This window comes from Mirounga leonina, unplaced genomic scaffold (genome assembly GCF_011800145.1).
Source record: "Mirounga leonina isolate KUSES-001 unplaced genomic scaffold, KU_Mleo_1.0 Mir_150, whole genome shotgun sequence".
Taxonomy (NCBI): domain Eukaryota; kingdom Metazoa; phylum Chordata; class Mammalia; order Carnivora; family Phocidae; genus Mirounga; species Mirounga leonina.
The window spans coordinates 23,237,120-23,252,147 of record NW_023270374.1 but is presented as its reverse complement, the minus strand read 5'-3'; the positions used below and the strand labels follow the sequence as shown (position 1 = coordinate 23,252,147).

Below are 15,028 nucleotides of genomic sequence, written 5' to 3'. Positions count from 1 at the left end.
TATCAGTCAAGCCAGCCTCACCTTGGCCCGGCAGAGTGGCAAAGAGTGGGGCCCGGAGCCAGCTGCCTGGGTTTGAAACCTGGCTCTGCCCCTTCCCAGCTGCATGACTGCAAGTGAGTTAGTTCACCTGCCTGGACCTCAATCTCCTTGCCTCTAAAATGACGGTGATCTAAAACCTTGACCTCATGGGGTTATTCATTCACTATAATGAATAACATAATGCCTTATATTCATATAATTACAATCCATTTTTGTGACAATTATTCATATTCACTCATAGTTTATTTGGACGAAGTTCTTAGAACAGTGGCTGGCATATCTGGTCAATTGTTATTCGTGCAACAACATCTGATAATTAAAAGAATTAATGCTGTAAAGCACTCAGGATGTGAACACTCAGCACATGTCGGCTCTCATCAGCATCTTCATTATCTCGATGATGAGATACATCATCGAGATACATACAGATGAGGAAGCTGTACTCCTCAAAATCCTGTGACATAGTACCCACAGTGCACATAGAGCAGATGAGAGACAGAGAGGCTAATAGCGTGCCCAATGACGCACAGCTTGCAAATGCAGAAGCATGGTCAGGGACTGAAAGACTTGTGTGTTTCTGGTCTGTGTGATGTCATGCTCATTAGGTTCCTACTACTGCTGTCACAAAGGACCACAAACTTCGTGACTTAGAACAAGATAAATTTATTATCTTACAATTCTGGAGGTCAGAAGTCTGAAATTGGTCTCGCTAGGCTCAAGTCAAGGTGTCCGAAGGGCTGGTTCCTTCTAGAGGCTTCAGGAAATAATCTGATTCCTCGCCTTTGTCAGGTTCCAGACGCCAGCAGCATTCCTTGGCTCATGGCCCCCTTCTCACATCCCTCCAACCTTGTGTTTCCATCTTCACCTATCCTACTATTGACTTTGACCTTCCCACCTCCTCTTATAAGGACCCTGTGATTCCCTTGGGACCACCTGGACAACCTACAACAATCTCCCCATCTCTAGATCCTTACCGGGATCACATCCCCCAAGTCCCTTTAAACTAACAAAGTCATAGGTGCCAGTGATTAGGACATGGACATCTCAGGGGGCTGTTGTTCAGCCTACCATGACATCTAATGTTGACATTTACATTTCAGTGTTTACATTTCAAGAGTCAGACTGCGTTTGTTGTTGTGGATCTTTTTGTTTGTTTCTGAGTAACCTATTTACCAATCTGATGTGGTGTCTTGGCTTTTGTGATAGATGATAGATGATAGATAGATCGAGATAATGAAGATGCTGATGAGAGCTGACATGTGCTGAGTGTTCACATCCTGAGTGCTTTACAGCATTACTTCTTTTAATCATCAGGCAATGTGATGAGCTACGGAGGTATGATGACCAACCCCATTTTACAGATGAGGAAGCTGAGGCACAGAGCAGTGACATGGTCACTTGTTCAGGGTCTCACAGCTGGACATGGAGGAGACTGGACGAGAACCAGAGAGCCTGACCCCACAGCCCACTCTTCCCCTGCACTCCGCTGCCCTGGTGCCCCCACGGAGGTGCCAGGAATGGGCGTCAGGGTGCTAACATGAGGTGGCGGGCTCTGAGATCTCACTCCTGAGGGGTTTTTCTCTGGCCCGTGCAGGAAGCTACTCGTTGTCTGTGCGAGACTATGACCCCCAGCACAGGGAAGCGGTGAAACATTACAAGATCCGGACCCTGGACGGTGGGGGCTTCTACATCTCCCCACGGAGCACCTTCAGCACCCTGCAGGAGCTGGTGGCCCACTACAAGAGTGAGTCCTGCCCAGGGCTGCATCCCAACCAGGGTGGACCCGTCTCCCAGGAATCCTAGTGAAGGGTGCGCTGCAGCCTCTGAGGCCCGCTGAGCTCTTCCTGACCCTCCCCAAATAGCTGCTTTGAGTCTCTGGAAGTCTTAGTCCTGTTGAACAGGAGGGTCAAGGTGACATCTCATCATGCTCTGTCCTCATGTCCCCGATAGCGGTAACCCATTGGAACATTGGCCACAGGCAATGGACCGGGCAGGGAGGCCTCCGAGGGGAAGTCTCTGGCTGGCTGCCCTCAACTGACCAGGGGCTGTGTTCCAGAGGGGAGTGATGGACTCTGCCAGAAGCTGACAATGCCCTGCATGTCCTCCAAGCCCCAGAAGCCGTGGGAGAAAGATGCTTGGGAGATACCCCGGGAATCCCTCAAGCTGGAGAAGAAACTTGGAGCCGGGCAGTTTGGGGAAGTCTGGATGGGTAAGGACCCAGGGCCAGAGGGTGGAGGGAGGCCGAATGAGGGAGGTCATTGCTTCCAGGAACGGCTGGAGGCAAAGTGGGGATGCCACCTAGGGGGGAAGGGGAGATATGAATAATAACCGTAAAGGAGCAATTCCTCTGAAAGCAACCACATTATCCTGCTATGCACACGCTGATTTGCCTTTGAGGCCAGGTTTGTTGGGGTCCAAATCTCCCCTCTGGGCAGGAGGGGTCACCCTCCCCTCCCTTGTATGGAGCTGGGACAGTCCACCAGTTTGGGGTTGAGATCATCAGAGGCGTCTTAGGATGATGGAAACTAAGAGTGGGGAAATGTAGTTTGGAGATTTTTCAGGTACGTTCAGTGTTGGCAACTGATGAGCAAGCTGCTCTGAGCACCCGTCATGTGCCCAGCGCCACGCGAGGGCATTGTGGGGCACCAGAAAGGCGTGCATCACCCCTGCCGTCCTGCCCCTAATAACTTGAGAACAGCAATGCCTGCTTTGCGGAATGTGGGGTAGGTGCAATGCCTGGCCCAATGCCTGGTGCACTCCACCATGTTCCAAGTGGGAGCGAAGACGACCTACAGAGATGCAGACAATTCAGCCAGAAAAAATAAATTTAAAATCCACACATTTCAACTACATTTACAGAGACCCTGCTGTGTGCCAGGCATTGAATAAGAGAATGTGGCAGAGAAATTATAGAGAAGAATGTAAAGTGGATCTGAGTGATAAGGTTGGAAAACTAAAAATATTATATAAGGCCTTAGACTCTCACTACAGGAAGACCTCAAATCTAGATTTGAGCTTCCTGGCAGCCAAGGCAAAAATGGAAACACAGTAATTATGAGATTTACAAGATCAACAAGATGAGGCAGGGGTGGGGTGGGTTGAGTCCCTGTGGTGGGAGGGGGAGCTGGGTGCTTGAGACTGACTGATATGCAGGCTGATTGGTGCACAAAAGGCAAGGGGGTGTTTGGTGGATGATGAAGCTGGCAAGGTGGGCGAGGCCAAATCCTGCAGGGTTTTGTGGACCATGACGAGATTGGTCATTTAATTGAGAGCAGTGTTGCGATTAAAGCATTTTAAGCAAAGATGGTGTGTGTGTATGAGTAAGTAACAAAGCAAAGGTGGTGTGTATGTGTGTGCACCAGGAACAATCTGAGTGAGGTTCTGAGGTTATTCTTGAATCCCTACAACAGCCCTTGAAAGGCAGTGCTGATCATTTCCACTTTGCAGATGAGAAGACCACAGTTCAGAGAGGTTAAGTGACTTGCCCAAGGGTACACAGCTAAGAAGTGGTGAACCAGCCTTCTAATCCACATCTTTCTGAGGCCAAAGCCTGCGTCTCCCTTCCCTTCTCTGAGGGCTGAGATGAACAGGGAAGGCGTTCTGGAGGAAGCAGTTCTGCAGCGGGGCCTCCCAGGGCCATAGGGGAAGGAGCAGTGGGTTCTGACCACCTTTCCTGTTCCCTCTCCTGCTCCAGCCACCTACAACAAGCACACCAAGGTGGCTGTGAAGACGATGAAGCCAGGGAGCATGTCTGTGGAGGCCTTCCTGGCAGAGGCCAACCTGATGAAGACTCTGCAGCATGACAAGCTGGTGAAGCTGTATGCAGTGGTCACAGAGGAACCCATCTACATCATCACGGAGTTCATGGCCAAAGGTGCTGCGCTCTGGGCACTGGGGATGCAGGCGTTGGTTCATACTGGTCAATTGCACACTCAAAGGTGATCCTGACATGGTTCTTGCCCTCCAGTCCGGCCAGGAGCTCTTCTGACAAGTACTTATTGAACTTGAGTACTTGGGCCTTGACAGGCAATGGCCCAGCTCTCCTGGTTAATGGGGTGAAATCATTTAAGGGGATGCCAGGAGAAGGGGAGCTCATGGAGCTACAGGAGAGGGGACTGGGTGATGGTAGGAAAGGCTTATGGGTTTAGGATAAGCCTTCGAGGCTGGGGGCAGCTCCGTGCCTCTCCTGTAGTCTTCCGGGTCTGGACCAATGCTGTGGAAAAGAGAGTTGGCAAAGCATTCCTTCCAGGTTGCCCCCACCCTGCCCGCCCATGATCCAAGATTTCCCAGGGATTTTTTTTTTTTTTTTAAGGCCACCGCTTCACCACCATCTTCAATCCTTGCCCATTTTTCGATAAACAGAAACATCTCACACAACCTCATTGGGTGTGATTTTGAAATCTCAAAACGCTTTCCATTTTCTAAATACACAATTATGCCAGCACCAGGAAAGCACGCCCCCCCCCCCCCCCCAGTTAACCAGGCTCAGAAAGCTATCTCAGTCAAAGAAATCGTGATTGTCCCCATCCAGTAATCACAAAGTCATTTTTAAAACACTGAAATTCTAGTTCCCAAATTTTAGACATGGTAAATAAATATTCTTATTTAAATCTGTTACTTTTTTTATTTTTTAAAGATTTTATTTATTTATTTAAGAGAAAGAGACAGAGCATGAACAGGGGGGAGGAGGCAGAAGGAGAGGGAGCACCAGGCTCCCCGCTGAGCAGGGAGCCCAAGGCAGGGCTTGATCCCAGGACCCTGAGATCATGACCTGAGCAGAAGGCAGATGCTCAACCAACTGAGCCACTCAGGTGCCCCTATTTCAATCCATGACTACGAGCAATTTTAACCATACACCAAGGGAGTGTGGGTACTGAGTAGTACGTGTTGCTTCCCCTCCCCCCACAGGAAGCCTGCTGGACTTCCTGAAAAGTGCGGAGGGCAGCAAGCAGCCGTTGCCCAAGCTCATTGACTTCTCAGCCCAGGTGAGAGTCAAAGGGGGATGTTGGGGGGGGGGGGGCAGGAACTCAATGATTTCTTTAACACATGCTTATTGGGCTCGGGCTATAATAGTACCAGCAATAACAGGTGACAGGCACTGAGTGCTCAGTATGAACGTACAGTTGACCCGCGAACAATGTGAGTTTGGACTGCACTGGGTCCATTTAGAAGCAGATTCTTTTTTTATAAATAGAGTACAGTGATGTAAATGTATTTTCTCTTTCTTATGATTTCCTTAATAACATTTTCTCTTCTCTAGCTGACTCTATTGTAAGAATACAGGGTATAATACATATAACATATGAAACACGTATAAATCCATTGTTTACGGTACTGGTGAAGCTTTGGGTCAACAGTAGGCTATTAGTAGTTCAGTTTTGGGGGAGAGAGAAGTTGTATGTGGGTTTTGACTGTGCAAGGGTCCTAACCCTCGCGTTGCTAAAGAGTCAACTGTACACTTTTTGTATGTGTCTTGCAGGCATTAACACATTTGTCCTCACATCAAACTTAGAGAGTGGGATTTTTATTATCTATTTTTTTTAAGATTTTATTTATTTATTTGAGAGAGGGAGCATGTGAGAGAGCACATGAGGTGGGGAAGGGGCAGAGGGAGAGGGAGAAGCAAACTCCCCACTGAGCATGGAGCCAGCCAACCAGGGACTCAATCTCAGGACCCCGGGATCAGACCTGAGCCGAAGGCAGACGCTTAACCGACTGAGCCACTCAGGTGCCCCTTTATTATCTTCTGTAAGACTCCTCCAAAGCTTAGTAGCTTGAAACAACGACAGTTTATTATTTCTTGTGATGCTGTGCGTTGACTGGGGTTGGCTGGGTGGTTAGACTGAGGTCAGTCACATGGATGCATTCTGTTGAGAGCTTGCCTGGGGCTAGAATGTCCGGCATGGTGGTTCAGCCTCTGGGATCTCTCTCCTGTGGCCCCTCGTCACTCAGCAGTCCAATCAGGGCTTCTTTACAGCACGGTGGCTACGTTCCAAGAGGGAGTGTTCCAAGGGACCAAGCCCTAATGTGCAAGCACTTGTGAATCCTCTGCTCCCATCATGCTTTGCTACTTTTCATTGGCCAAAGCATGGCCCACGGCCCAGCCCAGGCTCAGGGTCGGAGGGGGCTGCATAAGAGCATGAGTCCCAGGAGGCACAGTCCATTGGGGGCCACCAATGTAACAGTCCAGCCACAGACAAGTCATCCCATTTTACAGAATAGGAAAGTAAGGCATTGCGAAGCAGTTGAGTGCAGATGAGGAAACTGAGGCCCAGTGAGATGAAGTAGTTTGCCTAAATTACTGTGTTGAGGTGGGAGGATACAGCAGCGAATGAAATGGAGAGTATTTCTGTCCTCCCAGAATTTATAGACATTAAACAATTGGATGTCTAAGAGAGGCATTACCCAAGTGGTCCTGGATCCTCCAGCGCCGAAGGATGCAGTATCCAGCAAAATAAATAATGTAAACAAACCAAAGGACCACTTCTGAAAATCCCATTTTCTCTCTCATTTTCCCTTCACTGTCTGCAGTTCCTCTTACTCCCCACTTGAGTGCTTTTTGCTTTTGTCCTCTCTCATTCTCTCCTCTCTGTTGGAAAACAGGGGAGGAAAGGGATGCTGTGGGAGGTCGTGGCTGGAACAATTAGCCTGGTCCAGGAGCAACCCAGGAAGGCTTCCCAGAGGAAGTGGCTTCTGGGCTGAACCCTGAAGGATGAGTGGAAGTTAGGCAGCTGCATTGGAGAGAGGAGGGTACTCCAGATGGAAGAAACAGCCTGTGCCAAAGCCCATGGGAAAAAGCAAAAGAGCTGGGCCTGGTCAGCCCGTACCTGGGGCTGGCAAAGATGAAGGGGGTGTGGTTTGCAGCCTGGAGGGTGTTAAGGGAGACCTGCCTAGGGCCTTCTGGAGATCCCTAAGGCAGAACTCATGGGGGTATGCAAATCCCAGGAGAGGAATGTCCAGATATAGATATATACAGATATATATAGATATATATATAGATATATATAAAGGCTTTAAATTTTGGAGTCTGGAATGCTGGAGCCATATGGAAATCAAGGCCTGGCATTTTCACTTTAGTGGTCCCTGTCCCTAGGGAAACAACAGTCTGGCCTATAACTAAATTATAACCATCAAACTGGCAGAACTCTTGTTGGGGGAGAGTCAGCCTGGACAAACGCCACTCTCCCTGCTTCACAGATAGGAGAACAGAAACCAGGAGCAGAGGGCCCAGGGAGAGGAAGGAGGCAACCTGGGACCAGGTCTTCACCTCCAGTCCCAGAAAGGCAGACGATGCAGTAGAACATGTCTCACCCACTGGCTGTATGAGCCTCAGACCTACTACAGGCCTCGGTGTCTTCATTTGTCAAATGAGGGAATTAGACCACATCTGTGCTTCTCAAGTTCAAAAGCCTTTTATAAAGCCATAAATCTGTTGGTCAAATGAAATCTTATACAGCAGCTGAACATTTTAAAATAGGTCAAAACAGAGCTGCTCAGATTGAAGAGGGTGCCCTTTGCTTTGTCCCCCCCCCCCCCCCCCCCCGCCACCCCCCGGAAACAGTGGGATTCAGTTGGAAGAGCCCAGATTAGGCCCTTCCAGCTCTGATTTTGTGGTTCCCTGATACTCTCAGAAGGAAACCCAAGTTTTTGTTTTTGTTTTTTTCAAACCCAAGTTTTAATGCCCAACATCAGGGCAGCCTGCTTGGTGGCCATGAAATGTCACCACTTCATCAACCCCTAGCTCTTAGACCAACCCTGAGCCCAGTGAACCTCTCCATTATTCATTCATTCAATCCTTGAGAAACAACACTACGTAAGCATCTGGGCTTAGGAGTCACATAGAGTTTTGGTTTTGAACCCAGCTCTGCCTGTGTCGCTTTGAGCCAGATGCTTAACCTCTCTGAATGTCACTTTCCTCACCAGGGAGCATGAAGAGCCACAATTGAAGTGAATACTTATGTGCCACTGTTCTACACCTTTGATGTAGACTTAGAGGATTCATCCTCACATGACCCCTCAGAAGCAGGTTCTGTTGATGTCCTCCCTTCTACGGAGAAGAAAAGTAAGGCAAGAGAAGGGAAGTAGCTTGCTTGAGGTCCCAGAGCTGTGGGGCTCAGGCTGAGCTGGTCCAACTCCAGAGTAATTGCGGAGTTACTTGGGCAGTATCCTCTACGGTCTCCTAAATTGGGTTAATCCCACCTGCCCCCCTGAGTGCATGCGAAAATCAATAACATGAATGTCTGCCTGTGGGTACTGAAAAAAATGGTAACTAGCCGCATTTGTGCCAAATCCAAGGCCAAAAGTCCAGGTAGAGTGATGGATCAGTGCCCAGACCCTGAGCAGGGATGCTGGAGTTCCACTACTGGTCTCCACTTGGACCAGTTACTTATTTCTCCAGAATTCAGCTTTCTTGCCCGTGACGTAGGGCTGATAGCAGGCGCACCTCCCCAAAGCACAGAGCAAATGCTGTTTAAGCTCAAGTATCCTCTCATAGTATATGAGGAAGCTACAGTGCCTGCCATTAGCATAATAGCCCTTGTTAACTGTTCTGTTGTCTGAGGACTCCTGATAAATCCCTTCCCCTCCCCACCCCTCTGCCCCCCACAAGACCTTGTCTCATCTCACCCCAGGCTTGAGACTCCAAGCAAAAGCAGTCTCAAGTTTTTGTTACAAAGTCTGAAGCCTCACACCTCGGTTCTGGTAGCCACCAGGTTCCCCCTGCTGACCACTTCCCGCAAGTGCGCCACCCCTTGCCTCTGACCTTGAGCAGGCTTGTGTCTTGGTCTGGTCTGTCTTGCCAGGCTCCCCGACCCCACCCCACAAATCTTACCAGATTGCACCCAGCTGCAGTCCTCCAGAGCACTGGAGTTCTGCTTTAATTAGAGGCAACATGGGGCACATGGATTGGAAATCTGCAGACTGGTTTGAGTCTGACACTGAGAATTTTCCTGGTGGAATGATATGGAAAAAGTGTCCCCTACTCTGTAAAACCGAGATTGTAATAACACTTGGCTCGAGGAGCTCAAAGGCCAGTTTGTAAGCCATAAACGCTGTTTTCTAGGTGTCTGGGTGTTAATTATAAACCTCTTTATGAGGGTTAATGCACAAGCCCTTGAAAAAGGTCCCTAAGGGGGCACCTGGGTGGCTCAGTCGGTTGGGCATCTGCCTTCGGCTCAGGTCATGATCCCAGGGTCCAGGGATCGAGCCCCGCATCAGGCTCTCTGCTCAGCGGGGAACCTGCTTCTCCTTCTCCCTCTGTCTACTGCTCTGCCTACTTGTGCGCACGCTCTCTCTCTCTGGCAAATAAATAAAATCTTAAAAAAAAAAAAAAAAGTCCCTAAGGAAAGATCCCACATCTTTCCATCAGAGGCTTCCAGGGACCCATTGTGAATGAGAATTCTCCATACAGTCTATTATTCATTCAGCAGGCATGATGGCATTAAAATATACATCAGACCATGTCACACTCCTGCTAGAGGACTTCTACAATCTTCCCATTGCGCTCAGTGTACAATCCAACCTCCCCTCCAAACCTAGAAGGTTCTTCACAGTCAGCAGCCTCCCTCTCAACCTCAACTCCCCCCACCCCGCTCCCATCTCTCTGTGGCAACTTCTGCTCAGCCACCTGTTCCATGAACACCAAATTCATTCCTACTTCTGGGCCTTTGCACGTGATGTTCTTACTGCCAGGAATGCTCTTATTTGACACACTTATTGTCACTACTCAGATCTTTGCTAAAATCTCACCTCTTCAAAGCAGCCTTCTCTGACTACTCAATCCAAAACCGCAGTCTACACTTCATGTCCTGCTATCCTGCTTTATCCTTTATGGCACTTACTACTACCTGCAGGGGTCTTGCCTGGCTCACCAGCTGTTCAAATAATATGCCTGGCACCCGTGAGACACTCAGTAGATACTTGTTGAATGAATACATGAATTTTCCCTACCCAGGCTTGAGGATGAAGAAGGTACAAGAGATACAGCAGAATATGACATTAGCCTAGCTTGTCTTCCAGAAAGAAGGCTGGGGATGAGAGGACCTCATAGTATTCTGGTGTGTGTGTATGTAGGTCCTGAGGAAATAACGCCATTGCCATTGCTCTTTCCTCAAAGTAGTCTCTGGAAGTCTTGGAATCCCAAAGAAGCTTCTAAAGTGACCCAGCCCTCAGATTCCCCCCCAACCTAGATGGGGAGATAGAGAAATGCCAACCTGCGCTCAGGACCCTTCCACAAGAAAGGGGAAGCTGGCACACACATTTTCCCATTTTCTCAAACTTAGACACTCCTCTTGTGTTTTTGGGTGGGACCTGCCTTGGGCTGGGCCAGATGTGAAGATGAGGATGTCTCTGTTTTGGGTGGAGATTGCAGAAGGCATGGCCTTCATTGAGCAGAGGAACTACATTCACCGAGACCTTAGAGCCGCCAACATCCTGGTCTCTGCGTCCCTGGTGTGTAAGATCGCCGACTTTGGCCTGGCACGTGTCATCGAGGACAACGCGTACATGGCTCGGGAAGGTAGGGAGCGCTGCCAAGGGACCCATGGGGCCCACTTGGATGGGTTGTGAGCATTGAGAGTCAAGACATGTGTCTGTCTCCGTATTAGCTATGTGTTAGTAAGCTTGCTGGAGTCCTTCTGGACAGAGTATCCTGGTCTGTAGACTCTCACCAAGTGACTCTGATCAATTTTAGGGTGAGCTAGCCAAATGCATGTGGAAATTAAGGGTGAGAGCAACTTTATGCGTAATAGAAAAAACTGGGAAGAATCCAAATATCCATGAGTAGTGGAACCAATATATAAATTGTGGTACATTCATGTAATATAATATTAGGCAGCAATGAAAAATTACAAACCAGTGCTCCACCCAACCAAATGGTTGGCTCTCAAAGACATGATATTGAAATGAAAGAAATCAGACCAAAAAAAAAAAAAAGGAGAGCTGGATGGCGCCATTTACATAAAATTCAGAAACAGGCAAACTTGTGTATGAATAGCAACATAATTTGTGGCAGCCAAAAAGTAGAAGCAACAAGACCACATTATTCGGCCACAATAAAGGACGGAAGGACTAGATGCTTACCGTGGAAAGCTTTCAGAACATCGTGTTAAGTGACAAAGACTGCATATTGTATGATTCCATTTATAGAAGTCCTCAAGGACTCTACTCTTTGGGAGCTGTAGTTCACTGGGGTATTGGCTGAATCAATGAGATAGTCCAGAGTGCCAGCTCCCCTGGCACGCCCCAAACCCCTCTGCCCCTTCCCCTCCACTCTAGACATCTGTCCTCAGGATGGATAGCCCTTGCTTCCGTGGAGGCTGGACGTAGGGGCAGATGTTAGCAGCCTTGCCCCTGTCCTGCTCCTCACCCTAGCAGACACCCAGCCCTGACTGCTCCCAGACTGTCTCTGACTCTGCTCTGTCCAATCCCACAGGGGCCAAGTTCCCCATCAAGTGGACAGCCCCTGAAGCCATCAACTTTGGCTCCTTCACCATCAAGTCAGACGTCTGGTCCTTTGGTATTCTGCTGATGGAGATCATCACCTATGGCCGGATCCCTTACCCAGGTAGCGAAGCGGGCATCAGCTTGCAGCTGCTTCCATGGCCCAGCCTGGGTCTCTTCTCTTGTCAGTGTATTCATTCAGATGGAGTTCTTGATCCTTGCCCCCAACCTCCCCTCATCTGCCCCATCTCAGTTAAAGGTACCACCATCCACCCAGTTTCTTAAGCTGAAAATCTGAGGACATCTTTGGCCCTTCCTTTTCTCTCACCCCTTACTACATCCAAAGCAGTCCCAAGGTTTTGGCCACTTGCCTCCTAAATACATGCTCATGTCTAACTCCACTGTCTCCACCCACATTCAGGCCAACATCTTCTCCCACCTTGATGGTACAGTGGCCTCCTACGCAGTCTCCCTGCATTTGTCCCTCTCCCCGACAGGCCATTCTCCACTGAGGCCAGAGGGATCCTTGTAGAATTGTGAAACAGATCTTGTCCCTTCTCCACCTCTAACTCTTTAATGGTCTCTCATCGTAATTGGGACAAAATCTCAAACTTCTAATTATGGCCTGTAGGTCCTACATGATCCAGCCCCTGCCTACTTCTCCAGCTTCATCTCATTCTGTACGCCACCATCCAGTCATCTAAAGTATCTTACATGACCGCTACTTCTCATTCGTAATACCCCATATTGTCTCATTCATAGTATTCGTTGCAATTGACAACTACAGATTTGTTTAATATTTTCCCCCACCAGACACTGAGCTCCGTGAGGTCAGAAATCATGTCTGTATTCCTTACTAGTGTATGTGTACTGCCCACCTCTGTTCTTGGTACATGGTGGGTTCTTAATAACTGTTTGTTGAATGGATTAATTTATCCCCTATGGGCAGCACCCTACGCTGAGTAGACCAGGCAGTCACAAAGACATACCCAACATGTAGATTGCCTGTGAGTCCATAAATAATGTTATTCTCTGTTCCTTTCTGGTTGAGATGTCTCTTGTTCTGTAGCCAGAACACTGGGGAGAAGGAGAAAGGCAGATTTAAAGAGTCCCTGACTTTGTATATAAACCATCCTGAATTTGAATCTCACCCCATCAGCAATTACACTTGGAGAAATTCACTTCACTTCTCCTACCCTAGTGTCTTCACCTTTAAACAAATATAGGTAATGGTGTCTACCTTGCAGACGTGGTTGTGAAGATTAGAAGTAAGAGGTATAGACAGTTGGTTCATTGATTGGTTTTGATCGAATCCCTCCTGTGTGTTAGGCACTGGGGATATGGTGAGTCGAGCACATTCTAGCCTGGAGGGACACACACACACAACAGACACACACTCTCAGCTGGAGGTTACTTCTGAGCAGAGAACGAAGCAGGGTGAGTGAGAGGGAGTGACATGGGGCACCTGTGGTGCTCCCCAGCTCCTGTCAGAGCAGGTCCTATTTGAGTTGAAAGACAGCTCAGTGAGGAACTAGGGGAAAGATTCCAGGTAGAAGACACTGCTAGCTCTTAGGCTCTGAGGTGTGTCTGAAGAAAGAACAAGGAAGCCTGGTAGCTGGAGACAAGGAATGAGAGCAGATGGTGAATGATGAGGTCGGCAGGGGCCAGATCAGGGAGGGCCCATGGCCATGCTGAAAACTGTGGACTGTGGATGTTAGTGTAAGTGTATGGAAGCCATTGGAGGGTTTGAGTCAGGGAAGTGGCATCATCTGATTTCCATCTTTAAGTGATGCTTTGGTTCAGCATGGAGAGTGGATCCAGGGCCACAGCAGTGGGATAGGGAGAGGTGGTAGAGACAGAGGTAAATTGATGGGTTGATAATATCTTTCAAAAGAAGGAAAAATGTGACTTGCTGATATGGAAGGTGAGAGAGAGAAGAATCAAGGTTGATCCTCTTGGTTAATTGAGCAGCCAAGTGGGTGATAGTCTGGGGTTAGAAATTCAAGAGTTCTGGTTTAGCCCTTTTACATTGAGGTGACTTGTAACATCCAAGTAAAGATGTTGAAGGAAGCACTCGGATATATGAGTTTGGAGCTCTAGACTGATAATGTAAAATTGGGCATTGTAGACATGTAGAAGATTGTTCTTAAGGATATCTCACATAAACTTCAATTGAACAAGGAAATAGTCCCATTCACAGAGTGACACTGAGACAGACTGCCTGTTTTGTCTTGAGAGTACACCAGTAAAAGCCAGGCGTTGGGTTATGGAACCAAATCCATTAGGATGCATTAGGCTCTAAGTAAGAAAATAACTAAGAATGGCAGAAACAATAGGCAAGTTATTAACCTCCATGAGAAGGAGTCTGGCATTGGTGACTGGCTAGTTCAAGTGCTCAACAGCACTCAGGTCTGTGGGTTCGCTTCTCTGTGATTGTCTTCCCCGTGTGGTGCTTCAGCTCCAAGGATCAGGTCGTTTCTCAGTGTCGTTGGAAAGAGGAAGGGTGTATCTTCCATGGGAGGAACACCTTTCCTGGCAGTCTCCCGGGACAATGCTCCTCAGCTGCCATTGGCCAAAATTGGGTGCCATGGTCCTGCCCTAGCTGTAGGGGAGGCTGGGGAAGGGGTACCTGGCTTTCATAGTGGGGGGGGCTCAGCTCCCAGGGGAGGTGGGAAGTGATAGCTGCTGGGGAGGCAACAGTCTCTGTCACTCCGGGTTTCCCTGTCCCAGTCCCTCCCTCTTTAATTCCATGGCTCCTTCTCAGGGATGACAAACCCTGAGGTGATCCGGGCACTGGAGCATGGATACCGCATGCCTCGACCAGAGCACTGCCCTGAGGAGCTCTACAAAATGATGACACGCTGCTGGAAGAACCGCCCTGAGGAGCGGCCCACCTTCGAATATATCCAGAGTGTGCTGGACGACTTCTACACGGCCACTGAGAGCCAGTACCAACAGCAGCCGTGATGGGCAGACCCGGGCGGGGTCTAAGAGGTGCCTCCAGCGCCACCTGCCTGGTGCCGGCTCACCCTTCCCAGTCCCAGACACCACCCACCCCCAGTTCCAGCCACAGTTCCTCATCTGTCAAGGGGCTGAACCAGAACAATCTCTTTTTGACTCCAGCAATCTACAATCCGCCCCCCTCAGGAGACCCCAAGTTGATATTTCTATTGCCTGGGACAGCTGGATTCCAGTTGCAGCTGTGGTTTGGATGAGAAACTTTAAAAATAATGCAATAAATATTTAAATAAAAGATACAAATGCTAAAGGCTTTACTGACAGATCAGCTTGTCCTGTCCTGCCAGTTCCTGAATATCATCTATTTGCCCTTTTGCTGGATGACGAGTCAGAAAGGGGGGAAGGACCCTTCCAAAGACCAGGAGCATGAAGACAAGTGGGGTCCAAGGCTCCCAGGGTTTCTAACTGCCCCCAAATAGCCACTGGCTGTGTTAGTTTCCTATGGCTTTTGTAACAAATGACCACAAACTTGGTGGCTTAAAACACAAATTCATTATCTTACAGTTCCAGAGGTCAGATGTCTGAAATGGGT

The 15,028-nt window shown here is 48.7% G+C and overlaps 1 protein-coding gene across 4 annotated transcripts in view; it reads left to right on the top strand.

The window, feature by feature from the left end:
* Window positions 1–14,744, top strand: part of HCK (HCK proto-oncogene, Src family tyrosine kinase) — a 40,218-nt gene extending 25,474 nt beyond the window's left edge. For all 4 annotated transcript variants that reach the window (XM_035006054.1, XM_035006053.1, XM_035006051.1 and 1 more), the window contains exons 7-13: window positions 1,634–1,783; window positions 2,096–2,248; window positions 3,734–3,913; window positions 4,948–5,024; window positions 10,402–10,555; window positions 11,471–11,602; window positions 14,243–14,744. In XM_035006054.1, the coding sequence (XP_034861945.1) occupies window positions 1,634–1,783; window positions 2,096–2,248; window positions 3,734–3,913; window positions 4,948–5,024; window positions 10,402–10,555; window positions 11,471–11,602; window positions 14,243–14,445 (1,049 nt within the window). In that variant the 3' untranslated portion in view covers window positions 14,446–14,744. The remainder of the gene's footprint in view (window positions 1–1,633; window positions 1,784–2,095; window positions 2,249–3,733; window positions 3,914–4,947; window positions 5,025–10,401; window positions 10,556–11,470; window positions 11,603–14,242) is intronic.
* The last annotated feature ends 284 nt before the right edge of the window (window positions 14,745–15,028 follow it).